The following is a 27,391-nucleotide window of genomic DNA, read 5'->3' as shown; positions in this document are numbered from 1 at the left end:
CTTCCCAGCTCGGGCTGGGAGCGCAGGGGTGAAGCAGGAGCTCAGCCCTGGGATGGGATGGTGGAGACGGTGGGGATGGAGGGGATGGCTCCCAGCTCAGCTCCCGACACAGCACCACGCCCTGCGCTCGCCCGAAGCACTGACCCATGGCTCTTAGTTCATTGCCTGCACACAGATAATGACTGTAAAATAAAATGTCCAACCCACTGCCCTTGCGTTTTCTTTAACTCCTTTAACCAGTTCAGGACAGATAGTCCATAAATATATATTCTCCCCAAAGGGCCATTTTCCAGTTAAGGGTTTGATGTAAGACAAACTATTACAATGTCTGATTTATAAGGCATGTGAAGTTTCTAACTGAAAAAAAAAAAGAATTAATTTCTCAGGTGTCTTGCTGATTTATTTGCCATGTGGCAATTGATTAGTCATGTCAGCAACTTCATAAGTAACACAATTAATTCTGAAGTTATTCTCAAGTTATCCAAGTCCTGTGTCACTGATGAATGTGTGACGAGTCTGAGTTATAGGTTGTCTCTGAACTTGACTGACTCGAAATAAGTCACCAAGCTGAGTTGTAAATCACAGGAGATGGATCTGAGTACATTGCTGAGTCACAAGCAGGTTGTTAGATCACACACATCCTGATTTACGGGCTGGTGAGGTGGCCTCTGCTCTGTCTCATGGTTTGGGAGTAAATGTCACAGTGTAAATCTGGGATGCCAATATCAAACAGCACCTTCCTTGGGGACAGGCAGCACCCAGGCAGAGCTGAGACACTCCTGTCACACCCAGGAGCACTCTGCAACCAGCACTGACACTGTCACACCCAGGAGCACTCCGCTACCAGCACCATTGTCACAGCCAGGAGCACTCTGGAGTCAGCACTGGCACTGTCACACCCGGAGCACTCTGGAGTCAGCACCATTGTCACAGCCAGGAGCACTCTGGAGTCAGCACTGGCACTGTCACAGCCAGGAGCACTCTGGAGTCAGCACCATCTTCCTGCGGAGGAGAGCTCCAGGTGTGCCTCATGTTTCCCCTCTCACTCTCCTCCCAAGGTACCCACAGTAAGCCTGACTGGTGCTGGCAGATATTGCAGGCTATTAATTAAGATGTCATTTACAGGCCCACTGGGTGACCTTAATTAAAATATAAAGTGGCAAACACTAATAAGGAGGATCATATTCCTGTGGGGGGTGAATCAAGCACATTAACCTCCTGGCGAGGAATTCTTTCTTCATCTGACAGACAGAAGAGACCTCACAGCTTACTGCAAGGTGTCCTCAGGGCCTCTGCTGGGCTGTTCCTGGGGCACGCTCCTCCTGCACAGCTGTGACTGCTCCTGTGGAGCTGTGATTGCTCCTGTGGAGCTCAGCTTGGTGCATAACTCCGGCAGACTTCACCCTGGCACAGGGACGGTCCTCGGGCCTTTCCTCGGAGCATCAGACACTGCTTTCTAGGAGCATCAAGATGGGGTTCCTTTCTCCTTGCCCTTCTCCTTTGGAGGGTCTGCTCCCTTTTGTGTTTATTGCCACAGACTGAGGTGGAGATCACCAGAACCCCTGAGGATGCACATGAAGCTGCTCTGTTTGTTTTCCTTCCCGTGCATCGCTCCAATGCTGTTACACTAAACACTCATTTCATATTCCCAGGGGAGAGGGAGATGCCATGAGAGACACATTTACATCTGTAAGCTGCAATCAAAGCTAATTAAACCCAACACAAATACTGATTAATAGAAGAGGGAACCTGATGTCAAGTCCCATGGCTCCATCCCAAATAAGAGTGGCTTCTTTTTTAAGACACAGATTTGCTTGTTCTCTTTAATTCCCAACATCTGGTGGCACATCTCCAGCTCCTGGCTCCAAGGCAGCTGTACTGCATTTGGAAGTGATACAGGGAAAACCATCTGACAGCCAGAGCTCGGCTTGAAATGCAGCTTCCCTTTAAAAACTCACCACTGGGACACTACAATATGACATAAGCTCCATCCTTGTGCTCATTTTGCACCAGGCCACTGGTTTAATTTTATTTCATTAAAGCTGAATTTATTCCAGCAAAGCAGTTAAAATATTAATTAATGGCCTTGCTGCATTTAAGAGTCCTGGATTCTTTGCTCCAGGCATCAGCTTTCCAGACGAGATCTGAAATGGAATAGGTGCTAACAGGAGAGATGAAGGTGCAGAAACAGCTCACACTGGAGTGAGTGGCCACAGCAGCACCGCATCCACAACCCTGTGGTGTGCACAAGCAGCAGGAAAAAGCCTCTGCACGTGGAGTCTGTAGGAAAAGCACAGAGCATGACACTTGTTGAACATGTAATGTACGTGGAGCACTGAGGGGAATGGTTCTCAAGGGAGAAAAAAAGCAAAGTATTGATTATTGTGGAGAGAAAACAAACAGAATCACTGGGTGGGGTATGAGTGATGGACATTTCTAGGAATATTGATTTGGCAGTGACAACTGTGGCATCAATCATCAGCTGTGTCCTGGCAGACATAGACCCACCTGCCTGAGCACCAGCGATGGGACCCCCAGCAGCCACCCCCGCCCATTCCCCCAGCGATGGGAGCCAGGGAGCAGCCAGCCCAGGGCAGGAGGGGCTGGGCTGGATGACAGAGGATGCCAGGCAGCCCTCAGCACTCCCCTCCCAGTCCCGGGGGAGGCAGATTCCTTCTCTTTCACTCCCAACATCTGGTGCCACATTCCCAAGTCCTTGCTGCAAGGCAGGGATGTGCCACACACAAGTAATTAATATTTGTGAAGAACAGAAAGCTCATCTGGCTTTTCCCTTCACCACGAGTCTTTATGGGGACGGCACCTGACAGTCACTGTTGTCACATCACGATTTTCCACAGTACACTTTCCCCTGGCAGCCAGTGGGGATTTTATTGTTTAAATAGTGTGAAATCCTTCTTTATGAGGCCACTTGCCTTCTGGTCTTCAAGAACGGCCTTTTGCAGCATCCAACACTCCCTTGTTATCCCCAGCAGCATTTGTCAGAGACACAGCCTGTCCTCCCCTGCCCCACCGTCCCGCTCCACTCGTGCTGCTCTTGAGGATTTAAAGAGAAAGTGAAGGATGCTGCAGATGAGGATTTCCAGGCACTGCAGCCACAGGTCATTAATCTTCCCATTTCTTGCACAGGATTTAAAAAACATTTCCAGGTGGAAATGAGAGGTTTGCTCTGCTTGCACTTCTTGGGCTCTGCTGTGCAAGGTTTCCGATTCAAAGTGAAGGTGGAAAAGCCAAACCCAAACATTAATCAAATATTGACCAGACCCCAGAATGCTACAGCTCACTCCTGCCTTTTCCCAGGAGCGATTTCAGCTCTGGGGAAGGCAGAGGTGGGGCTGAAGTGGGAAGAGTTTCTGCCCAGGGCTGTGCCTGTGCCGCGGCTCTGCAGGGCAGACGCTGGGGCAAAGCTCTGAGGTCTCCTTGCCATCAGCCAGCATCAATCTCCTGACACACTGACAGTGGGTGGTTCAGTGTTCAGACACCCTGCACAGCGCGGGCACCAGCTCACAGTGATCAGTGTCAGTCTGATCAGATAACGTTGATATTCTGCCTTCAGCTCAGTTTATTAACCCACTGTTCCTTTCAAACAAAATATCACATTGCTTAATTGTGTCTTGGCTGACCATTTGCAAATGCCACCAGATATGGAGAACATGACACCACTGCCTTTTGCCAGGCACTGGAATCAGGCTCTGCGTCACCCTCTGACAGGGGTACTGTAAAACTGCATTAATCAAATTGTGTATCAGTCACAAAAATGGAGGAGCAATTTGTCTAAGTCGAGTCTGGGCTCAATAACCATTTGGAGATGACTAAGTAATTAATCAATAATGTGTTCTCACCTTTTCATTTCCCTAGGTTCCTGTGACTTGCACAGCAGGATGACTGGAGGATGACAGACTGGGTTGTCTGGTGGGTTCAGAAATGTTGGTTGGTGTTTGCAGGGGAGTGGGTCCAGTCCTGCCTCCCCTCCGGAGTGGCACATCTCCAGCCCAGTCCCAGTAGGAGCTGCAGCTCTCAGCCATGGGTGCTGATGCACAGAAGCCCATGTCAGGCCACATGCCAGCAAAGAGAGGCCAAGGCATGAGCAGAGGCACCTCGAGAGGGATGGAAAGCCTTGCCTGGGGCTTGTGTTCCCAGCCAGACTCCTGGGTGGAATCCTGCCCAAACCCTCTGGTGGGATGGTTCACCTCAGAGCCAGACACAAGCTGCAACTCCTCAATCAAAACCAGGCTTTTAACCTCAATGCCCATAATGTAAATAACTGTTTACCAGAGATCCCGTTAGTCTAAATTCTCCTTAATGTTTCTGAAAGAACACTCTCTAATGCAACCCCAGAAAAAACCATCATTGCAATGAAAAAATTTACCCACGAGACTAAGTTGCTACTTCTTTAATGCCATAAAAGTGATAACTTGATTAATAAAATGGTCAGATTTGCAGCACCACAAGGCTTTCCAACTCAGAATCAATGGCTTTACATCTATTGCTCAATGTTGGATTCACTGAACGCATTGTTGAACTCACTAAAAACTGTGCTAGTAATATTAAGTAATTAGAGAGATTAATGCTGTTGCAGAGCTATAACCTGGGCAGAGTCCAGATTATTTAGAATTAATTATCTTCTGCTCACTTAAATAATTTATATTCTTATTTCGCTGCTATGTAAGAGCAGAAAACCCTGAAGGAAGACTGCTGTCCTCAGCATGGTCACGCATGTGCCCAGTGGAGGCTTCTCAGATGGACACCCCTCACCAGGCACTGTCTCATCCTCCTCCTCTTCCTCTTTGTCCTCCTCCAGGCCAGGTCAGTTAATTTTGTGCATCCAGAGCCCAGCAATCAGGCCCGTGGTCCACCTGCATCCCGGATGGATCGGGCACCCCTGTGTCCACCACAAAGCCAAAATTCTCTTCAAAGCCAAAATATTCTCAACTGGATTCATGGATTAAGCACACTGTTTGGCCCAGAGGGTGACTCAGGTGCTTATGCATGATTCTGGCTTTCTAATCAAAATTTCATTATTACGACTGATTGCAAAAGTTTTCGTATTTTACATTTTGTCTTCGCAGGGAATTTTAAACACTAATTTTGTCCCTTGGTGCTGTGTGTGTAATAATCCTGCTGATCCATATTCATGTCCTCCCAGTCTTCCAGTTCCTGCACAGTTTTCACAACTCATAGAAAAAAGTCCTTACAGAACTGAGTATCCACAATATTTATTATTGCTGTTAATGAACATGGTCTCAGCTCCTGTAATAATCACAGGATTTCCAGTGTATTTAAGTATTATTGTATTTAAATAATTGATTGACTTAGAGCTCACTAATATGAATACATCCAGGGGAGTTTAATTGGATCATTACTTAATCCTGGCTCCGTGCACTGTATCATGTTACCAATAAATCAATTTTGCATCTCTGTGCCTGTCAGATCTCACTCCTGGTGGCTCAGAGGGCCAGGCTGGGCTGGGAGCGTTGTGGAGAAGGTGGCACAAGGGAGGTGGCTGGTCCTACTCCACAGGACTCCGGGGGCAGCTGGCTCCTGTCACATGGGGATGCTGAGACCAGAGAAAAGCACAGCACGAGGAGGAAATGGAGCATGTGCTAATTTGTCTGTGTTTTTGGTTAGCACGCATTCATTAGCGATGTCTGACTTGCTCATATCCAGGTCAGCTTGGTAATATATTAACCTCTGGTGCCACAGACGTGCACAGGAAAAAATCAAACCACAACTCACAGGGATTTTACACACTGCCCAAGGCACCCCTGACCATGCCCAGCACTGGCAGCTGGAGCTGCCACAGCATCATCCATCACCCTGACAAGGGAGAGGTGCTGAGGCTCCTGCCTCTGCGGCTTTGGGCCAAACAGCAGAGGATTGGGACCCTGTGAGACTGGGAACAGGGGACTGAGATGCCCATGAGACAGAGAAGATGGGATTGAAACTATCCTGTCATGGGGAGCAGGGGATTGGGACCCCTCTGAGACAGGGACCAGGGTACTGGGAACCCTGTGAAATGGGAAGCAGAGGATCAGGACCCCCATGAGACAGGAGGCAGGAGATGCTGAATGGGTCAGGAGAGCCAGTGCTAGATCACAGGCTGAATGCTCCTGCAAATGTCAACAAAAACATATTTTCATTTCTACATATTTGACCCATGAACTAACTGCAAAATTTCTCTCTAATCCCTAGTAGATGAGCATCAGAGCAGAACTATGGTCCAGGCTAATCCCTTTACTATGAAGCAATGCTATGGAAATCAAATACCAGCAGTAAGTCGGGAGATTAACAAGCTGGGAAATGCACAAATTAAATTGCATCCTCCCTCTCTGCTCTGCTCCAGCCAGTGGCTCTTTTTCTGCTGTGGCCACTGCAGCTGCCCCAGCAGGAAAACAAGGCTAGAAATCCCTTTATAAAAATGAGCCTCTCTTTAATCCCCAATCCAGGTAGTAAGCAGAGTGTGCCCAGGATGAACCCACGTCCGTGCAGCCCCTCACGTCCATATGCCTTTGTCCTGGGGAGGGGAGAGCATGACTCTATGATTCCATGATTCCATGACTCCATGACTCCATGATTCCATGATTCCATGACTCCATGATTCCATGACTCCATGATTCCATGATTCCATGATCTGGCTTTGCCAAGCGTGCAGGGATCCAGATGTGGAGGTGGACAGGAGAGACACCAGGACACCGGACTTTTCCTGCCAGCTTGGGATGGGAGTCAGGCATGGGGCTTTGATGGCAGCAAGATGGGACATGGGCACTGCCCTCTGGTGCAGAGCCACCTCTGCAGCTCTCCCCAGGCTGCCCCATGCCACCTGCCTCAATGTGGCACAGATGGACTGACCCTGGACAAAAGAAAATATGCAGCAGCAGAATTGTAGAACTGTGGAATGTTTTGGATTGGAAGAAACCTTAAAGATCACCTTGTTCCACCCCTGCCATGGGCAAGGATGCCTTCTACCAGACCAGATTGCTTCAAGGCCTGTCCAACATGGCCTAGAACAGTTCCAGGGTTGGGGGAGTCACAGCCCCTCTGGGCAACCTGTGCCAGTGCCTCACCATCCTGTTCAGCAGTGACAGCTCCAGGGCCAGACGGATCCACGAGCTCTGCGTGGAGGGCTGTGCCAGAGCCTCTGGAGAGGGCTGGGGTCTCCCAGGCAGGTGGCAGCAAGGGCCAGCAGCTCTCATGCACACCAGGCAAATTGTGGGTTCTCGGGGATGTCCTGTGCAGGGCAGGAGCTGGACACAGTGATCCTTGTGGGTCCCTTCCAGCTCAGGATATTCCATGATTCTGTGATCCCCAGGGATCCCCCTGGGGCGTGTCAGGAGTCAGGCTGCAGCAGGGCCAGCTCTGCCCTGACCCAGCAGCATGGTTTCTGCCCTGACTGCCTTTATTGCGCAGTAGCATCCAAATTAATATTTTATTCATTCCCTTAAGGACATCTTCGCAAATGCACAGTTGAATAAAACATGAGGATGCATTTTTGGAAGAGCCATCTAATGCTTCCAACGGCCCCATCACAGTGCATTAACCAGAGAAAAGCCTGTGCTGTTGTATTTTTATCTTGGTGATTCTAATGGAGTCCCATGGCATGCAAGGCAGTGGGGAAGGTGCCCACGGCCCCGTGTCCCTGTGGCCACATGTCCCCACGTGCTGGTGGTGGGGGCTGTGGCTGCTGCTGGCTCCTGTCCTGAGGTGGGAGGGATGGGGCAGCATGTCTGGTGCTGAAGCCGCTTGGTTCACATCCCCAAAACAGGGATATATCTACTTTCAAACAAGCCAGAGAGGGAAAAAAAAAAAAAAAAAAAAAAAAAAGTGGAGTTCTTAGTGAAAGGTATTGGCAAAGTACAAAAAAACCTGACCCACGTGCTCATGTGCAAACACACTAGTGCCAGAACAGCCACGTGCACCTGCTACCTCTGTGAATCCTGTAAGCTGGACAAGACAGGTTCTTCTTCTCAGCTGATAAGACAGTTCCAGGTTTCTCCTTTCCTGAGCACAGCACGGGAGATGCACCGGGATGTTTTTGCATAGCTGAGGTGATTCTAACAAAAATCTTTCTACTTCTGGAAAAGACAATTCTGTTCTTGTTTGAATTCATTGAAAAGCAGCAATAAAGCAAATGGGCAGAGAGGAGCAAGCTGAGTGGAGGGGCAGAGGTTACAGGGAACAGGAGCCAATTAAGGCTGAGAGGAGGAAATTTAACACAGTTAAAGAAAATGTTCCTCAAGCTGTAAACTGGACTTCAACTCACCAGTGCAAGAGGCCACTGATGGTGGGTTCCCTGTGGGATGCCAGAGGAGCAGCACGGGCAAAAGTCGCAGGGGTGGCACTAGTTAGAGCAGCAAAGCATCAGGGAAAGGGACACAGCTTCTGGGGAAGAGGACAGAGCAGATGTGGCCTGAATGCACCATGGCTGGGTGAAGGAAAGGACGCCAAAGGTGTGACCCTTGGAGGCATCACCTGCTCCTGCAGTGACACAGAGTTCACCATCCAGGAGAGCACAGCAGCCCCAGCGTGGACAAGGCGAGGTCCCTGTGAACATCCTCCCTTGGAAAGCTCCTGTTCTGGAATAGCTTGGCATCACTGCTGACAGGTAGCACTGATTTATAAAGCTGAAATAAATGAGCCTGCTCTGCAATTTCACCTAATTTTGTCTCCCATTTCAATTTGCCATCTTTCAGCATAATGCTGGGTGGTTAATTATGTTTCCATCTTATTTCTTTGATAATACTGCACCTTGTACTGCTCAAAGGGTTTCATTTTACCTTTCATTTCACCTCCTAGCACAGCTCTACATTTAGTCAGCTTGTAATTTGGGGGTATTTTATGCATTATGCGTTTAGTATTTGTAGGTAAAATGGAATCCTTGTCTTTTAATTCACTCTCTAATAATCCTCCACCAAATCTTAATACAAAAGATTTTTTTTTCCTGAAGACTAATTGAATGGGGTGTAATTACAATACCCAGGGAGATGATATTGAAAGTACGTTAGCTGTGACAGTTTCCTCTGACTAATTACCCTTGGGCAACTTCACATCTAGTCTGTGCAAGCTCCCAGTCAGTTACTGCACAGATGTGCCAAGACAGAACTTGGCACAAGACTTCCCCACCAAGATGGGGACTTGGGCAGGGTGGATCTGGGACCCTGGCGTGAGAGCTTGGGGTGTCCAAGCTGCTGATGCAGCTGCAGGGGTTGATTTGTCCCTCAGGGACCAGCAGCGTGGTCACACGTAGGGAGAGGGATCAGGGTGCCCCAGGTCACTGGGGACTGTGTGGGTGGCATCGTCCCACTGAGGCAGTGAAGAGACAGGGCATCAAAGCCCTTGTCTCAGCCCAGAGATGTTCCCATCACCATCACCCTCTTGCTTGGTTCATTTCTCCTGCTCGGCCTGTTTGCCTGCTTGGCCAAAGGAAAGCATTGAAAATACAGTGAGTGGAAGAAGGGCAGAGGGCCAGAAGTTATGGCAGCAGCATCCTTCCCTGGCTGCTCAGGAGTCAGAGGTAACACCAGCAGTCCTGCAGGCTGCAGCGTTTTCCTTGGAAACTCATTTACCTGCCAGGAGAGGAGCAGCAATTTGCAGTATTTGTGTACTCTGATGGTGTGATAGCAGCGAGGTCAGCACTCAGCACAGACACCAAGGGGCTATTTCCTCACTAAACTGTGGGCTGCAGTAAGTGAAAAATAAGCTTCAAGGGTGCCTATTATGCAGACAATAAAATGTTTTTTATATCAATGTGAGTGTCAAGCTCAACACTTCTGCAGAGTGGATCCTTCAATTATGAGCCAACTATGGAAATGCTCAGCCAAGCAGGGATGTTCCCATCTGCAGCCTGGTGTTTCCTACTGGAAATAACAGATTCCCACTCTGCATTCGACAGCCTAGGTTCTCAGAGGGCACAGGACTCCAGGTGGGAGCCTTACAATCACAGTCTGGCCTTTGGTAGGGGTAGCACCTTCGGGGACACGGAGCTGCCACACAAAGGTGAAGGGACAGGGTAAGAGAAGCTCTCAGCAAAGCATCCTGTAGGAACTAACGCACTTTTCTTTAGGATCACTGTGGCTACCCAGCCTTTTCTGGCCACAACAGGCTTTCTGCTCTCCTCCAAAGCCATTATTGAACAAGCTGGTTGGGACTGGAACGGCCAGGACAGAGTCCCCAGCCCCTTCACCTCGGATTCAGCAGCATGAGAAGCACTCCCAGAGCCTCCCTTTGCTGCTGAGTGAAAAGATCTTTTGCAGAGATTAAAATGAATTTATTATTTCACAGTCTGGTATTTACATCGCATCAGGAGAGGGTATTACATACCCCATTACAAAAACACCTCAATAATGAGTCCTGTGGTGGGAGCCAGGGCAGGAGGCAGGCGGCAGCAAACACAGCAGTGCCCCCCTCACTGCCATGGTCCTCACACCATCTCCAGCCTCCCTGCAGGGTCCCAGAGCAGGGCTGGAGGTGTTGGTCCCAGGGTCCCAAGCACCTCTGACATCGGGGGCACAGAGCTCACATTGTCCCACCTTGAGTTGCCACACCGCAGGAAATGGTGTGTCCTGGAGAAGGTCATGAGCTCAGGGCCAGGAGGTGGTACATTTTTCTTTATTTTGGATTACTACAACAAAATCTAGCTTGGTCTGAGGCCCTGTCTGATGCCCCGGACACCCCAGAGCTGCAGACAGAGAGATCGCCTCACACAAGTCTGAAATTCAATTGCAAACACAAGCAGAAACTCAGTGCCTGGGATTTGCATGGTGGAAAACGCTAAATTTGCAACCTGATTAATGCAATTACTGAGAGAGGCGAAACCAGCAGCATGCACCATGGAGACATCTCACCATCCCTGGGAGCCAGCAGGGTGTCAGACACCCTGTGACCAAGCTGCCACAGCTGCTGCCCGCGGTCACGGCGGTGCGCAGGGAAAGCCCAGTCTCGAGGGCAGAGCAGCCCCCAGTGACTCAGGATCAGGCTGGAGCTCAGCAGCTGCTCCTGGGAACCCCAGGGCCAGGAGCCACATGGGGAAGGGTTTCACATAACCACTGACTTCCCGATTCCAATCCCGGTTCCAACTGCAACCTGGATTCAGCATCTCGGGAGGTCGGGAAAGGCGACCCACAGCAATGGCTTCAGCTATTCAGATGAAAGCCCATTTGGGGGCTGCTGCCTGTCCGTCTCTGCATCGTCAACAGCTCTTACATAGTGGGAGTATTTTATTTAGGAGGATTAGAAAACGAGCCCATTTGTTGGTTGGTGAACGTGTCCACAGAAAAGGAGGGAACCGTGGAGTGACGGGATTCTGGCAGCTGCACTGGGATCCCTGCCTGCAGCCTCCAGGGAAGCTGGGGCACAGGGGATGCTGTGATCCAGCAGCTGTCACAGTCCTGCTGACGGGAGCAGCACGGCAGCCCTGGAGCATCCCACCTCTGCAGGCACCGGGCCACATCCTGCTGCTCAGGGGAGCACCAGGACCCACAGCAAGGCGGCTCAGCCCCTGCCACGCCGCACGGAGGCTATCGAGTGACCTGTGGAGGAGAGGAGAAATTATCCCATGCATCCTGCTGACTCCCCATCCATGAATTATTAGCAAACAGCCTCAAGAGGTGCAAATAAGATTGGCTCTTTAATTTAATGGAGTGGCCATTCCAAATGTCACCTTAAGGATGGTTTGTGATTTTTGTGCTCTGGCTGCAGCTCCCACTGAGGTCTGTCTGCACAGGGGACTGAGATGCAAATCCAGCCCTTTGGCACCATTCCAAAGTCACTAAAGTCATCCAAAGTTACCAGAGTCCTTTAGAAAACACAGGTCTGTGTTCCCAAACTGCCACCTCCCTAAGGAGGGCAGGGCACCCAAAAGGAGGTTGGCCATGGAGGGGTCTGCTGGATGAGGCAGGAGAGCAGAAGTCCTACTCCCATTCCAGATGGGAATGGTCCCAGTGAGAATTCAAGACAGCAAAGCCAGAGCAGAGGCTTTGTGCTAAGTTTTGCTGGGGGAAACCAACCAAACAACACTAAGAGGGGAAAAAGACAACCAGCTCAATGTAATGGTGTAGCAACTGGTCAGTGATGGATGCTCAGGGCTGGAGGAACCTTCTTGGATGTCCATAAAAACACTTCAGCAGGAAAGTGCTTTCTGTGCACAAAAATAATAGCAGCAATGAAAAAAACCCTGACACTGCTTAATACTATAATTTTGTGGTGGGGGATGTGGGGCGAGGAAAACGAAAGCATAAGGAATAATTACACTCAACGGTATGAACAATGATTACAAAATTATGCAACTGATTAGCCATGGCATATATGTAATTACTAATGAGTTTGATAAAATTTTAATTACACCTTGTTCTTTGGGGTATTCAGCAAGCCATGAAAATAATAATCGTGTAGTGCTCTGTCACAAATGATTGCCTCAGACAGGGAACAGGGACAGATTCAGGACTGTGCCACGGGGCTGGGAAGGGCAACCTGTGGCCCCAGAGCGGTGGGTGGTGCTGGGGAGCAACCTGGGCACCCTGGGAGCCCCGGGATGTTACACAGACACACCTAGGATGTCTGCTCAGGGGTTGAGCCATCCAACACCAAGCCTTCCAGCAAGAATGATCAATTGGAAAAGCTCTGGGATCCACTCAGGGTTGTGGTATGCCTCCAACACCAGTGACAAGTGCACAGCCCAGACCCTCTGCACCCTCAGCGTGTGCCCTGAAGGAGCTGGAGCTCTCTCCTTCCCCACAGAACTGTGGGTGCTCTCCTGGGTTTTGCTTGCTTGCCCCAGGCTGGGAAGGCACACCTGGGCTCCCCCCATCAGAGGGCAGGGACGTACCTTGGTCGTCTTCACTTTGTTGCCACTGCTGCAGCTCCATCCCGACAGGTCAGGCAGCACTTTGCATTCCTCGCCGTCCAGACACGGCTCCATCTGGCACCACCACTTCTGCAGCACGATGGAGGCTGGGGGAGAGGAGGGATCAGCGGCCAGGCTGCAGCACAGGGTCTGGAGGACCAGCTCTGCCCACCTTTGGGTGACACCAGGAGATACAGCCCCTCTCTCCAGCACAGCTCACACTGGGGAGCCCTGGACAAGGAGCTGCTCCTCACCTGCCTGGCCTCACCTGACCCAACTGCTCCACCTGCCTCCAGAACAGCCTGTTCTCTCCCACTACCCAATGTCCTCGCTCCCAGGGAGAGCAGTGCTGCTCAAGAACCTGTTTCAGGCTCCACTTACAGAGCAAAGGGACTGTCTCCTACCACTCTGCTCTGTGAGGGCCTTGTGATTCGTGGCTCCAGTCTGAGCAGCCAGAGTGGGCTCTCTTACATTTGGAAACAATATGACCTGAGCAGCTGGGGACAACAAGAGCCTTCCCTGACTATTTATTCTGGCATTACTTGGTGCTGCACAGAACCACAGTCACAGGCCACTGGCTGTCAGGCAAATCAATACCATGCTGGCAGGGACTGGTGGTGCTCCTGACGGCTCCTTGGTCATGGCACATGATGGCATTCAATAAAACAGACAGTTTGTATGCTTGGTGCTCCTCACACCAAGGAGGAATGGGATCATATCCCTGGAATCACATCCCTGCCTCCAGCTGTGGCAGCAGGCTGAGGAGACACGCAGGGATCGGTGCTGCAGCCCTGACCCCAGCACAGGGATGCTGGAACCCCCACAGCACACAGCCCAGGGCTGCACGGAGTGGAGCATCACCAGCTGAGGGAGTGCCCAGTGAGAGAGTGTCCCCAAAACTGCCCCCTTCCCCACTGCTCTGCTGCAGGACCCCAGGGCAGGGCTCCTGTCAATGGCAGGGACATGGAGACCCCGCACGTGTTTAACCCGTGAAGATGAGGTCAGGGATTGAAAAGGCAGGGGTTGCACCGTGGGGTACTCACCGTCCACACAGGAGGGAGCCGCCCGTGTTGTGCCTGCCACCTGCCCTGGGAAGCAGGAGCATTTCACCGTCTGGGAGCGCTCCTCGATCTTGTTCTTGTTGCAGCACCGGTGAGCCGCGATGACCTCGCATGTGCCGGGCTCGACGTGCACTGGAGGAGAAACAGCCCCGTGAGACCCCAGAGAGCCCAGCCTTCCCTGCCCCGCGCCCTGGGCAGCGCCGCTGCTGTGAGCCGCGACCAAGGCACAGGGGAGCCCGGCAGTGCAGCGCTGTCCCGGCCTCTGGAATCAGCCCGGGGCTGCTGTGACAAACAGCTGGTGTCTGGGCACAGCACCGCCCCAGCCCACCTGTAAGGAGAAGTGGTGGCTCCTGCTCCACACCTCTTGTATCTGAGCTCTTGCTCCTAACAGCCCTCACTCCCCTCGCACCCTCCAAAATTCACCCCCTCTTGCCACGGCCAAGCCAGGAGCTTTATTGAAACTAATGAGCACATTAGCTAATTGCAGCTGATAATGAGATGCACTTTGCTACAAGAGGGGATGGTGCATTGTGCTGCTGCTGGCTTCAAGCAGAGCACCATCTCTTCCGACCACAGCTACAGTCAGTGCCTCCTCCTTGCCATCACCCACCCTCTGCCTGGAGAAGGAAGATCAGGATGGCGTTTCCACCCTGCAGCAGCAGGGAAATGTCACGGTGTTCATCAGCAATTCAAGCTGCTCTGCTGCTCCCCCTCCCAGTGCCATTAGAATATTGAGGAAAATAGAAAACTACCGTGTTGGCTGATCACCTCTGGGATCAGAGTGTAGAGCTGGTCAGCATCTCAAATCAGTGCTTCAGCTGGGTAATGGCCCACACAAGCACAATCCAAATCAGCCAAAAAGGGCTGAGGGACTTCATTCCCACGACCCCGGAGGTCCCTGCAGGTCCTGCTTAATGAGCCCTGGAGAGGCAGTGCAGAGCCACACATGGGCACGTCCTGGGTCCCGTGGGTCACCGGGAATGGGCTTTTATTCCCTAGCAAACAGGAGCCAAGCTGGGTGGAGGACGGGGAAGCTGCATTCCTGCAGTGTGGCATCCCAAAAAGCATGCAGGTAAGCAGGCATCAGGGCATTCCTGCACTGGGTTGAGCAATCACCATGACTTAAATTTACTCCATTTATTGCTATTTCATGGTCATTTTCTTTTAATGAACCCTTACTTTCATTTCTGTCCATAATAATTACACCATTATTACATGGAATATTTTGTAATAATATCTCTGGCCACAAATTTTATCTTCTCTTTGAAATGCCATAGTAATTCAGCTTTAATGATGAATTCCATTCTTTTTGTATACAGAAATGGTAGACTTCGGTGAAAGTGAAAAGGAAAGCAACTCTCTGCAGAACAAACATGACTGTTTTGCCCTTTCTTTGTGCCTCATGGGATTTTTTAAATGATCTGAGGAAGAAGTAGAGATCCTTGGCTTGGGCTGCCTATGAGCCCACATTCCTCTCACGCTGTGGTCCAGGACCACAAGGAGTCACTCTTCCTCCCCGTGCACCTCACCAGGGAATTTTACACCCTCTGGTCTCAGTGTTCACACGTAGTTATGGTTTTGACTCATTTTCAGAAAAGCTTCATTAGCAGAGCTCTTCCTGGGAGGGCTGCCCAGGCAGCCCCTCTGCTCCCTTGCAGTCCTGCTCTCGGGCTGCTCATTTTCAGCTAATTTTAAAAGGTTCAGCCCAGGGAGAGCCAGGCAGAACTGAGAAATCGGTCATTACAACCATGCAATGGCAGTTTGCTAACGTGTCAAAGCCCTTTTAATTTGCTCAGAAAGGTGCAGCTCAGAGATAAAGAGAAATCTGACTCCCTCTGCCTTACTGCAGCCAGCTGAGCGTGGGGCATGGCAGGGCTGGACCTGCAGCTCAGAGTCCCTGCCCAGGAGGAGCTGCCTGTGTGGGGCAGGTACCCCACTGCCTGGCACAGCCCCTGGCACAGCCCCCAGCCCCCTTGGGGCACACACAGCCCCCCAACCCCTGGCACAGCCCCTGGCACAGCACCCTTGGGGCACACACAGTCCCCCAGCCCTTGGCACAGCCCCACAGCCCCCTCGGGGCACACACAGCCCCCCAACCCCTGGCACAGCCCCCTTGGGGCACACACAGCCCCACAGCCCCTGGCACAGCCCCCTTGGGGCACACACAGCCCCCCAGCCCCTGGCACAGCCCCCTTGGGGTACACACAGCCCCACAGCCCCTGGCACAGCCCCACAGCCCCCTTGGGGCACACACAGCCCCCCAGCCCCTGGCACAGCCCCCTTGGGGCACACACAGCCCCACAGCCCCTGGCACAGCCCCCTTGGGGCACACACAGCCCCCTTGGGGCACACACAGCCCCCCAGCCCCTGGTACAGCCCCACAGCCTCCTCGGGGCACACACAGCCCCCAGCCCCTGGCACAGCCCACAGCCCCCTTGGGGCACACACAGCCTCACAGCAAGGGCCCCACTGATGGCAGAGCTGAAGAAGCAGCACGCAGCCCCAGGACCCATCCCGCTCTCACACCACAAAATACAAATTCCATTTGCCTGAAGGTCTTAGAACTGTAGAATCAGAGACTGGTTAGGGTTGGAAAGGACCTGAACAATCATCTTATTCCACGCCCTGCCATGGGCAGGGACACCTTCCGCTAGGCTGGGTCACTCCAAGCCCCATCCAGCCCGGCCCTGAATGCTCCCAGGAATCTGTTCAAGGGCAGTCTGTGCCAGGGCCTCGCCACCCTCACAGGGAAGAATTTCTTCTAAACACCTGACCAAAACCTGCCTCCTTCCAGTTTAAAACCATTCCCCACTGCATTGTCTTCTGACCATTTGGCACCCTGCCCTGGCAATTTGCCCCCTCCAGGTGCCAGCCCCAGCCCTGGCAGCAGGACACAGCGTATCCCCTTCCCAGGCCATGGCATTTGAGCCCACGGGGAGCCAGGTAAGGGCCATCCCAGCTGGCAAAATGCACCTCAGCTCCTACACACCAGACTCGTTTTCCCACCCCTGGCCTGCAGACAACACGAACCATGCCAGCCCCCAGCGTCCCCGTGAGCACAGGACTTTGGGGGGCTGTAGCTGAGAGCCAAGAACCCCCTCTGCCTCAGACGGGGGGATTCCCAGGGCGGCAGCAGGAGACACTGCTGCGCCCTCGCTGCAGAGGAGAGGAGCATCCCCACGCCGAGGGACGCCAGCAGGACAGCAGTGGTGAGAGGCTCCCTCCCCACGAGGGGCTCCCTCCAAAAGGGTTTTCATGTCCCATGCCTGGGAAGCGAGAGCAGAGAGGCTGAGCCCACGTGCAGGGCGAGCAACGGGCTCCAGAGCTCCCTGCAGCTGCTTCTCCTTTTGCTGAGCAGCAGGAAACTTGGAACAAAATGCGTATCAGATGGATGGTGTGTTTAACACCGACAGCAGGAAACCTCCCGAGAGCCTGGGATAAGTTCCAGAGCTTCTGGCATGCTTTCCCCTCCCATTTAACTGGTACTTCCCCACTGGAACCCTTTTTTAAAGGACACAGCTTATCGCATGGAACCATGAAGAATTGTAAGAGCAAACAGCTTTTGAAGCCCGCATGCAAAAATAAAATAAAAACGCTGTCCTACTCCGACTGACCTTTAAATGAGCAGCAGAACATGGGGTTTTTATGGCACAACCCGAAATTACACATTTTGAGTATCTCAGGGAGCGTGGGCACAACCCCACCTGTTCAGTGTAAAATACTGCTTGCTGGTGGAGAGCCACAAAACAAAGAGAAACTGGATGCATGTAAGTGTCAGGCAATGCCAAGAGAACCTGATTTCCCAAAAGAAAAAATCCCAGCTGACTTAAATGCTTTTTTACTTCTGCTTCAGGTTGAGTGATGAGCATAAAGGCAAAGACAGCCCTTCGATTATCAGCTTTAGAAGGTGCTGGGGCCACTTTTGTGGGAGCTGGATCCGGACATTCAGCCTTGTTCATCACGAGGACCTCACCGTGTCACACAGGGGATTGAACTGCTGGTGAATCATTCTTCACCAAGGAGTCTCCTACTCTCTTTCCAAATGACTGTGCTTAATTCATGTGGCTCCTTAAATCCAACCACGTTCTGCAGGAAGCAGCGCTTTGCTTGGACACAGCAGCATCTCCATGTGCTGGGTGGGCACACGGGATCTCAGGCACATGGTATGATTTGTGTGCAGGGCCAGGAGTTGGACTTAATGATCCTTGTGGATCTCTTCCAACTGGAGATATTCTATAATTCCATTATCAGACCCGGTTGCCACAGTCAGACGTGTCCCTGGACAGCAAACAGAGGGTTTGCATGTGGACTCTCTCTTCAAGAAATGTTTAAGTTTGAGGTCACAATTAAAGACCTTCCTCTGCTACTGATCATTTTTAGGTGGTTTTACCTGTGAATAAACACAGATCAAAGAAGCAGCTCCCTACAAACTGATCCCATGGAGGAGCAGCGTTCTCTGGCACTGGGATTGGGCAGGTTGAGCGAGCACTTAAGCTGCCAGCAGTGCCCATATCCCTGGCAGACCTGATTCAGTGCCAAAAATCATCCCAGAAGAAAAGTGAAGAGTTTTCTCCCAGTTAGAATCACAGAATGGTTTAGGTTGGAAAGCAGCTTAAAGCTCATCTTGCTCCACTGCCTGCCTTTACCAGGGCCACCTTGCAGTAGACCAGGCTGCTCAGAGCCCTGTCCAGCCTGACCTTGGACACTCCCAAGGATGGAGTGGGAGAAGGGAAGGGCAGGTAGCTGCTGGGTGAGGGATCCACTCTGGAAGATGTGTTTTGGTTTTAAGCAATGCGGGTGGGGATTACAGGATTAGAACTGCTTTAACTGTCAGGCAAAAATGACAGAAATAGGACAGGGTTAGGTGTGGGGTCAATCGAGAGCGTGAATGGTTTCAAATTAACCCGTAGATGCCCTTTCCAAGCAGAGGCACATGGAGCAGACAGCAGGTGCCCTGGGATCCAAGCGTTCACCTGCGCTGCCAGGTGCACAGCTCTGCCAGGACCTTCAGTAACACCAGCACCACCAGCACCACCAGCACCACCAGCACCACCTCCCCACCATGCTCCAGCCCTGCCAGGTGCACAGCTCTGCCAGGACCTTCAGTAACACCAGCACCACCAGCACCACCAGCACCACCTCCCCACCATGCTCCAGCCCTGCCAGGTGCACAGCTCTGCCAGGGCCTTCAGTAACACCAGCACCACCAGCACCATCTCCCCACCATGCTCCAGCCCTGCCAGGTGCACAGCTCTGCCAGGACCTTCAGTAACACCAGCACCACCAGCACCATCTCCTCACCATGCTCCAGGGAGCCCCCAGCCCTGGAGCACCAGGTCCCCCCACGGGCCCATCAGGCTCCTGTGTGAGGGAGGATGGGCACAAAGGGCTGAGCCCTTCTCAGATGCTTCTTTCTACAGACACAAACTTCAGCCATGGGTTCACATAACCCCTCCAAAAAAATCACATCCATGCCACAAAGCAGCAGTCCAAGGCTCAGAGAGGAAATCTCCAATTCACAGCTGGGAATAACAAATTAACATCTCAGAGCCACAATGATGTTTTCCACCAAGACTTCCAGTTCTACATTACTTTACACTTGTTCCATCTTCCTAGATGATCTTTGCAACCAGGGCGACACAAATTTTTATTTCTAATAAGTGGGGAGTGGAGCGGAGAGTGTCCACCACATAACAAGTGAGGTTTGTGATACTCATAGCAGGTGGGGTGGAAAGATTTACATCCACTGCCCACAGAGCAGGAATTACAGCAACGATAGGTTCACACAGATGCATCAGATGTACATATGGATCCGTGTATGTGTCTCAGATTTTGCTACAGACATGAAGAAATTCCTTCTTTAACTCCTTAGACCATCCCAACTCACCAAGCCACTGGTTGTAAATGCCCCATAATGAGTATTCAACACTTCTAACTCCAAGCAGCAGCTGCTATGGCTGCGTGTTCCCACCCATCCTGAAGGAGCAGTCCCGGGAGTTTCCTGCCCATGTGGACACTCCAAAGGCCAATCCAACAGCTGCCACAGTGGCACCGGGTTGTGCCCCTTGGTGTCTGTTTGCTGGATGCTGCCCCACACATTTGGCACACTCATCCTTGCTGCCCAGACCCCAGGAAAAGGGATGGACTCCGAGCTCCGTGAGGCTGTCAGCATTTGGTCCCCAGAGAGATGCCCGCCTGCTCCTGGCGTGCACCACAGCCTGAAACTTCTCGTCCCCCACCAAGAAACGTGAGACAGAGCTTCACCAAGCAGCTGATCCCCTCGTAACCCCCACCTCAGGCATCCCACGAAGACCCCAAAGTACTGCCATTATCAAGGGGACCCAGATGAGTGCACAAGCATGTGACACATGCAGCAAGGATCTTGCTCCCCTACCTGAATGGCTTCTGTGGTGATGCGTGGAGGCCAGCGTCAGTCGTCCCCACAGCGTGGTAAGGCAGAGACTGAGCACGAAAACCCATTTGCTCAGGCTCTGTATATCTCTCTCACTCATTCTACCGAAAACAAGAAGAGATATGTGGAGGAAGATGGACTGAGGAGGGCTGGGAGGTGCAGATCCACTCACCCATGCTCCTGCACGCAGTGGTGTGACTCCTGAACGTTGTGAGGACTGGGGTGTCTGGCTGTGGGGACATGGCCCTGGGAGATGAAGGGATTCACCCACCACCCTCAGATGACCTCAGACTTCATCAGCAGCATAGGCCATCTCAGCAGGACAGAAAGAGATCCCACCAGCAGCAGTACAGGTGAGTGATGGTTACCTTTTACTGGTGATTCACGGCCACATCTGTGCATCTGCCAGCCTCAGGTGGGTCAGGTCTTTGCAAGGAGCAGACATCAGCACACCTGAAAGGAGAAAGAAGGACGTGGGCAGTGATACCTGCCATCGGCATGAGCCACTGTGTCCCTGGGAGTGGCTGGGGACACCTGGGAATTTCACCAGCCCCACTTCAGGACACACACTCTAAGGTGCATGAGCACGTGTCTGTGGCACCACTGAAACTTCTCCAGGAGCTCAGCCCACAACCCTGCTGACCCCTTTGAGCAGCAGGACCTGCAGACTGCTCCTGATTTTTGCTGCTGAGAGCACAAAACCAGGTCCTTTCCTTTACAGTAGGTCATTAAAACAGATGACAAACACTGAACACACAGCCAGTGTGTGTGGGAAGAGCCAGAGCAGACCAGCAGCGAGTCACTCCAGGTTCTGCCTTTCCTGCGCGTGGCTACGTGCTGTTACTGTCCTTGTGTCCCTGAGGTCCCTTGCAGTGATGCCCAAGGCCTGGCATTTGTAAAGCACTTGCTGACACACAGGAGGATGGGCTGATCCCGCTGCATGTCCTGGGGCAGCACCCCACAGGAAGCAGGAGCGGGGCAGCTGCTTGCCAGTCGGATACACAGAGCCCGTGGCAGCACCAGGACCTGCAGTCTGCTCTCCCAGCGCGTCACCTTCTCCTGGGGCTGCTACTCCTTCCAGCACAGACACCCAATTCATGCAACCACACACTCAAACTGCATCGGCTACCCCTGGACACACCGAGAATCTCCCCTGGCACCACTCCCACTCCATGCAGCACATGGGAAGAAGCCAAGTTTTACATCACCTGAAGCCCCTAAAGAAAAATGTAAGTCCCAAAAGGTTTTGTATTTTACTGCTGGGTTCTTTAAACATGTTCTCTTCACTATTTACAGCCCTTCAGATGGGAACAGCTCCGGCGCTCCGCAGGCAGCAGCACCAACAGCCACGTCACTGCTTGGCAGCTGCCAAGTGACATGGTGACCTCCCAGCTGGACCAAACACCAGGCACTCCACTGGCCACTCCATCCCACAGAGGACAGCAACACGCCCCCAGTGCAAAACATGTTTAGCTCAGAAAGGCTGAGCTGTTTGCTGTAGCCAAGGAAGCATAAATAAATTACAGTGTTATCAATAATGCAATCCACACTGTCCATGCCACACTCCGCAGGGAAACCACTGAGCTGAGCAGGAGCCACGCTGGTGGCCAGGAGAGCACATGAGCTTCAGGGGAGCAGGAGGGCACGGGGCATCCCAGTGCTCCATGCTGGCAGAGGCACGCAGGGCTCCCACTCGTGCCCAAACTCCCATCAGAAAACACAGCTCCACAGAAATCATTGTTTTGACAGTTATCAACCTCCAGTGTCGTGAGATTTCAACTACACATGTTTGGTCTGACTTGAGATTTTTCAGCCTGGAATGTCAGTGAAATGAAGAGTGGTGTTCTGGCATGTCAAAACACTTAATTTTGATTGAAGATCTTGGTATTCTCCATTCTGTTATGTGCTGTTTGGAATTCTGTGGATTTTTTCACTAACATTTTTAGCTACTTTTGCCTTTTGGGTCTGAGCTGGGACCTGAAAAAATTCCCCAATCTCCCAGACTCTCAATCTCAGTTGCAACCAGAGTGTCAAGAGATGATGGTTCCTCTGAGAGGGTCCCCTTTCCTCCCTGTAGGCACATGTGGGCATGGGCCATCACCCACATGGGAGCTCCATCGAGGCTCCCTAGCACAGACACCCTACAGGAACAGCTCCTTGCTGCCCTCCCAGACAGCGACCACTCTGCCTGTCACAGGAGCTATGGACCTTTTCCCGCTCCTCCATCAAAGCCACATGTGGAACTGTGCCCCTGCAGCTTGCTGGAGCACAGCCCAGTGCCCCACGGTGCTAATGAGGATAATAAGCAGCCCCCCAGGCCTCTCCCTGCAGCACAAGGGATGGCTGATGAGCAGGAGCAGGAGGAGGCTGCTGCTTCCCTGCCTTGGCACCCACAGCATGGACAAACTCACGGCTCCAGAATGGGACTGGTACAGCTCACGCTCTCCTCTGAGCCGCTGAGCCTCTGCTCGTGGTGATGGGGCCATCTGACCCGTGCCCAGCCTGTGCCCCTCGAGCCACCCCGGGAGGCAGCTGGCTCTCAGTGCCCTGCCCTACTCCAGCCTGGCGCTGGCCAGAGGCAAACCCACCCCGCTGGAGGAGCTACAGCAGAGAGGGAGGAAGCAGAGGAAGATTAAAGCCCCCCATCCGATCCTGTCCCGCTCACGGCTGTGGCCACAGGGACAGCTTGTGCTGAAGGCGGCAGCAGTTGGGATCTGTGGCCCCTTCGGAGTAGCGGAGCATCCTTGGCTGCAGGATCTGGGATCTCTCCAGCAGCGCTTTGCCTCTCAGAACAGCGAGCAGCTTCGCAGTGCTGGCAAAACAGCATCCGTGACGAGCCCACTCCCCGAGCCGGACAGGGCCCCTCCGGCCCCGAATCCCCCAGAGCCCGCGGGGACCGTGCCCGCCGCTGCTGCGGGAGTCACCGCCAGCGGGGCGCGGGGCAGAGCCGGCCCCGCTAAACTCCCTGCGGGGGCCCTCCCGAGCCCCGCACCGGCACCGGGGAGCCCCGGCGGGCGACAGGGGACCGGGACACGCGGGACCGGGAAGCGACGAAGGGCGGCCGGGCGGAGCCGGGAGCGCTGGAGCCCCGGACCGGCACCCCGGTGCCGGCCGCGCTGGCTGGCACGCCGATCCCGGCGCTCCCCGACCCCGGCTCCCGGCCCTGCTCGGGACTCAGCGTGCCCCGGAGCGGCGCTCGGCAGCGCGGGGGAGTCGCCCCCGTCTCTTTCCCCCCGCCAAACTTTCCGCACGTACCTGCCGGTGGCCTCGCTGCGGGCGGGGCCCGACGCTGCCCATGGCCGGGGGCCGCTCCGCTGCGCTCCGCCGGCTCAGCGCCGCCTCCGCGGGCCGCAGCCGCCGGGGGCCGCGGGCATCGCCGGGCGGCGGCGGCGGCGCGGGGCTGGGCGGGGGCGGCGCGGGCCCGAGCGGAGCCCGGCGGAGCCGCTGCCGGCGCGAAGGGGCGCAGCGCCGCCTGCTGCTGCTGCCGCGCCCGGGAAGCGGCCCCGCGATCCCGGGCTGGCTCCGGCACCGGCACCGGCTGCGCTCCGAGCCGCTCGCCCCCGCCCGCGAGGGCGCCGCCCCGCCCCGGTCAGCCCCGGTGCCCGTCAAGGCTGTCGAGGAGGAGGAACAGGCAGAGAGAATCCATCGGAGTAATTATTTACACACACAACCCCTTTCCCTCCACCCTGCCCCACCCCAAAAAAAGGAGGGGGGGCGGGCCCGCGAGCCCCGAGGGATATGGAATGGTGCGGGGATGGACGGACAGACAGACAGCCCGATAACTGGCCCTGGCATTCTCCTCCTCAGAGGATGTACCTGGTCAGAACTAATTTACCCAAAAACTTATTTTCCCTGCCATAAAAAGGTGTGATGGATGCCCGAGCACAGAGGGGTGCTGGATGATGTGGAGATGGACAGACAGACAGATGGACCCACTTCTGCAGCCCTCTTCTCCTCAAAATGCAAGCCTGTCTTTGGTGTCAAACCACCAAAACTCAGCTTTCCTGGAACTGAAATAGCATCACCAGCCCGGACTGGGCTCTGCAGGAGACTCTCCCTGGCATGGGGATTCCAACACCTGGGACCACAACACCAGCCTGGGCCTGCTGGTGTTGTGGTCCCAGGACTTGTCCAGAAAACCTCTCCTGGTGCCCCCAGGGCAGAGCTTGCGTGGCTCCTCCCGCAACAGGCTTTAAAACACCGACAAACAGCACGGGCAAAGGTTGAATTTTCACAATTGTTGCCAAGAATTGGACCTGCAAGCTCAGCACAGCTGAGATGAGAGGCTGAAGTTCCATGCTCTCGTTTTGGTTGCTTTGCTCAAAGCTATTTGCACGTCGATGAAAGCCTTTGGCTTCTGAAGACGGCTCACTGCTTGCTCCTGGACCTTCCACCCTGCTCAGCTGGAAGCGTGGGGTCATTTCCAAGACCAAGCTGAGTCACAGGTGACCAGCAGCGCTTCATGCAGCTCACACTGGGCAGTTTGCAAATCTCCCAGCCATTCGCTTCCCAGGGGATCCCACGGCCTTTGTGCATGCCCTGTCCCTTCCCCAGCAACCAGCCCTTGGGAAGGGCCCTGCTGCGAGCCCCTGCCCAGTGCCACGGGCAGCCTCCTCAGGGCACCAGGCTGACGGCAAGGCAGGTGCCCCGAGGTGACCCACCAGCTCCTGGGGGACCCACAACCCCCAGAGTGCACACAGGCATCCAGGGGAGAGCACCTCAGCCCCTGACAAGATGAGGTTACTTTGCTATTTTGTCCTAGGAGACTGAGTTCCTTTTCCCCCTCTATAGAGTCAAAATTGCCAAATGTTAAATTCCAATTAGTTAGACTTGGTTACTCAAAAGAAAAAGGGAAAGCTCTACAAGATTAACCCAAACCCCAGTAATAAGATATTAAGGAAATACAAGCATTTCATTCTTCAGATCAGAGGGTTTTAATAATAATGACAAAAATCAATATGAAACTAAATTAAATCTGCTGTTCATATTCATCAGGTAATTTGATCGAGAGCCTGCCAATGCAGGTCTCTAGTGCTGTGATAAGTAAATACAAACACACTTCTTTCAGATCACAAAGTTTTAGTGGAACAATCAAGAGCAAATTAAATCAGAGCTATTTTCCACACAAGCCAAATTCCAATTAAGTTAGGCCAGATTATTTAATAAGGAAGCCTACAAAACCCTAGCTCTTTATTGATGTAATGATACAGAAATATAAACTTGCTGCTTTCCAGATCACATCATTTAAATGCAGGGGAGGAATTAAGACTTCAGTAAAACTGGTTTAATTTAAATTCAGCTGGAAGTGAGCACAGAAATTCCTTCTCACATTCATCCTGACTTCTCATTGAGTGTCCAGCAGCAGCCTTCAGCCTTGCTCTCTTCCCTGGCCGTGACTCCTCAAGGAGCCTGGTGCTTTACTGGGTCAGGGCACCCAAGCTTCCAGCATCCAGACAAGCCAAGTCTGGAAAGGACAGGAAGTGCCCAAGAAAACCCTAGCCACCTTGCCTGATGTATCCTTAGTGATAAATCCTGCTCCCATGTAAGAAACCTGTCACATGCCTGGAATCCTTCTGTAAGGTGAGCAAACAGCTGTTTTTTCCTTTTCAGGAAGAAAACTCATGGGCTGGGGCTTGGGCTACAAGAAGGGTTAGGGGCAAATGGGGCAGTGGACATGTCAGAAGACTTCAAATGCTCAGTGCAATCAACTTACCTGTAGCTGCTAATAGGAAGAAGGGTACAAATTATTTTATTAAAGCTGGAAAAAGCAGAACTCCTGACATTTTACTCCTGGGGAAGATTTATCACACCCTGTTTTCAGTGGATCACTGAATTATGATCTTAATTCAGTTTAAGTTTATTTATTCCCTTCATCTGATGAGGCCCCAGTGCCTCCCGGCTGTCTCAGCACCGAGTACTCACCTCGGAGGATTTTGTTCCCTTTTCAGAAGGTTTTGCTGACAAGAGGGGATTTCAGAGCAGATTCCCAGCCTGTCAAAACAGCGGTCCAGGGAGAGGACCTCTGGGAAGCCTGGGCACTGCTGCAAAAGCAGGGAGAAGTCCTGCTCCCTGCATCCTCTGGAAGCTGGGTCTGAGCTTCCAAACTGAAAAGTGAGCTCCCCAAAGGCTCCGTGAACTCCAGTGGGTGTTACTGTTATACATTCATAATTCTTCTTCTGTATTTCTACTGTCAGGTAATACTAAATGAGACCAGGAGGCTCCTGAGGACTTTGAGAGCAGAATTGTGAATTAAGATCCCTTGGGAGATATCAAATTTGTATGGAAGATTTTGAAGCTGCAGAGGGGGAAAAGCCAAGTGACCCAAGGAGGTTAATGTGCCCCTTCCCCCTCCCCTTTGCAGGAGGGAAAGGGTAAAACCCTCTGAGAATCTGCACCAAATCCAGGTCATCTGCTCTGCAAAACACTGATGTACTCACCTGCAAGAGGTCACAGACATACCCAGAGCAGCAAGGCTCCAAAGGCTTCTCTGCACTCCAGCAGAAACAGGGAATAAAGATGTGTGATTGCAATCAAATTATCCCTTCAAAGAAATAACAATAAATGCTGAACTTCCCAATTACTGGGGGCATACAAACCTTGGAAACCATTAAGAACCACTTCTTCTGTTGATGAATTATCCAGAGTGCACAGAGCCATTTGCTGAGCGTCACTGTACTATGCTAATTATAAATTAATATATTACTCATTACACAGTCAGGCTCTACAGTCAACTAATGCAGTGCTGCAAAGAGCCTGTTTGAAAACATCCTCTGGTACTTTTATGATCTAGATGTTTAATTTACTTCTGTTCTGGCTTAAATGCAACCAACATGTCATTCTTTCACAAAGAAATATCCCTGGCTCCATCCTACCTCCTCTGGGGCTCAGCAACACAGATGAAAGATGAAACTTAGAAAGGCTTTTTTGGTGCTAAGCACTTGCATGAGAAATCAATTAAAATAGCATAATTTAAGACTAATCCCTGTGTTACTGATTGTTAAGTCACTGTTTATCATGGCAGCATGCTGGAGCGCTTCACCTGAAGCTGTGTCCAGGGAAGGT

The 27,391-nt window shown here is 52.5% G+C and overlaps 1 protein-coding gene across 1 annotated transcript; it reads right to left on the bottom strand.

The window, feature by feature from the left end:
• Positions 1 to 10,260: 10,260 nt before the first annotated feature.
• Positions 10,261 to 23,748, bottom strand: TAFA3 (TAFA chemokine like family member 3). The gene is made up of 6 exons (XM_038162727.1): positions 23,585 to 23,748; positions 20,698 to 20,782; positions 20,312 to 20,430; positions 13,900 to 14,049; positions 12,839 to 12,963; positions 10,261 to 11,543 (listed from the first exon to the last, which is right to left on the bottom strand). The coding sequence occupies exons 3-6, from the start codon at positions 20,427 to 20,429 to the stop codon at positions 11,532 to 11,534; spliced, it is 405 nt and encodes a 134-aa protein (XP_038018655.1). The 5' UTR covers position 20,430; positions 20,698 to 20,782; positions 23,585 to 23,748; the 3' UTR covers positions 10,261 to 11,531.
• Positions 23,749 to 27,391: the final 3,643 nt, after the last annotated feature.

The sequence above is a fragment of the Motacilla alba genome, chromosome 26 (assembly GCF_015832195.1).
Source record: "Motacilla alba alba isolate MOTALB_02 chromosome 26, Motacilla_alba_V1.0_pri, whole genome shotgun sequence".
In the NCBI taxonomy this organism is placed as follows: domain Eukaryota; kingdom Metazoa; phylum Chordata; class Aves; order Passeriformes; family Motacillidae; genus Motacilla; species Motacilla alba.
This window is presented reverse-complemented; position numbering and strand designations above follow the sequence as displayed.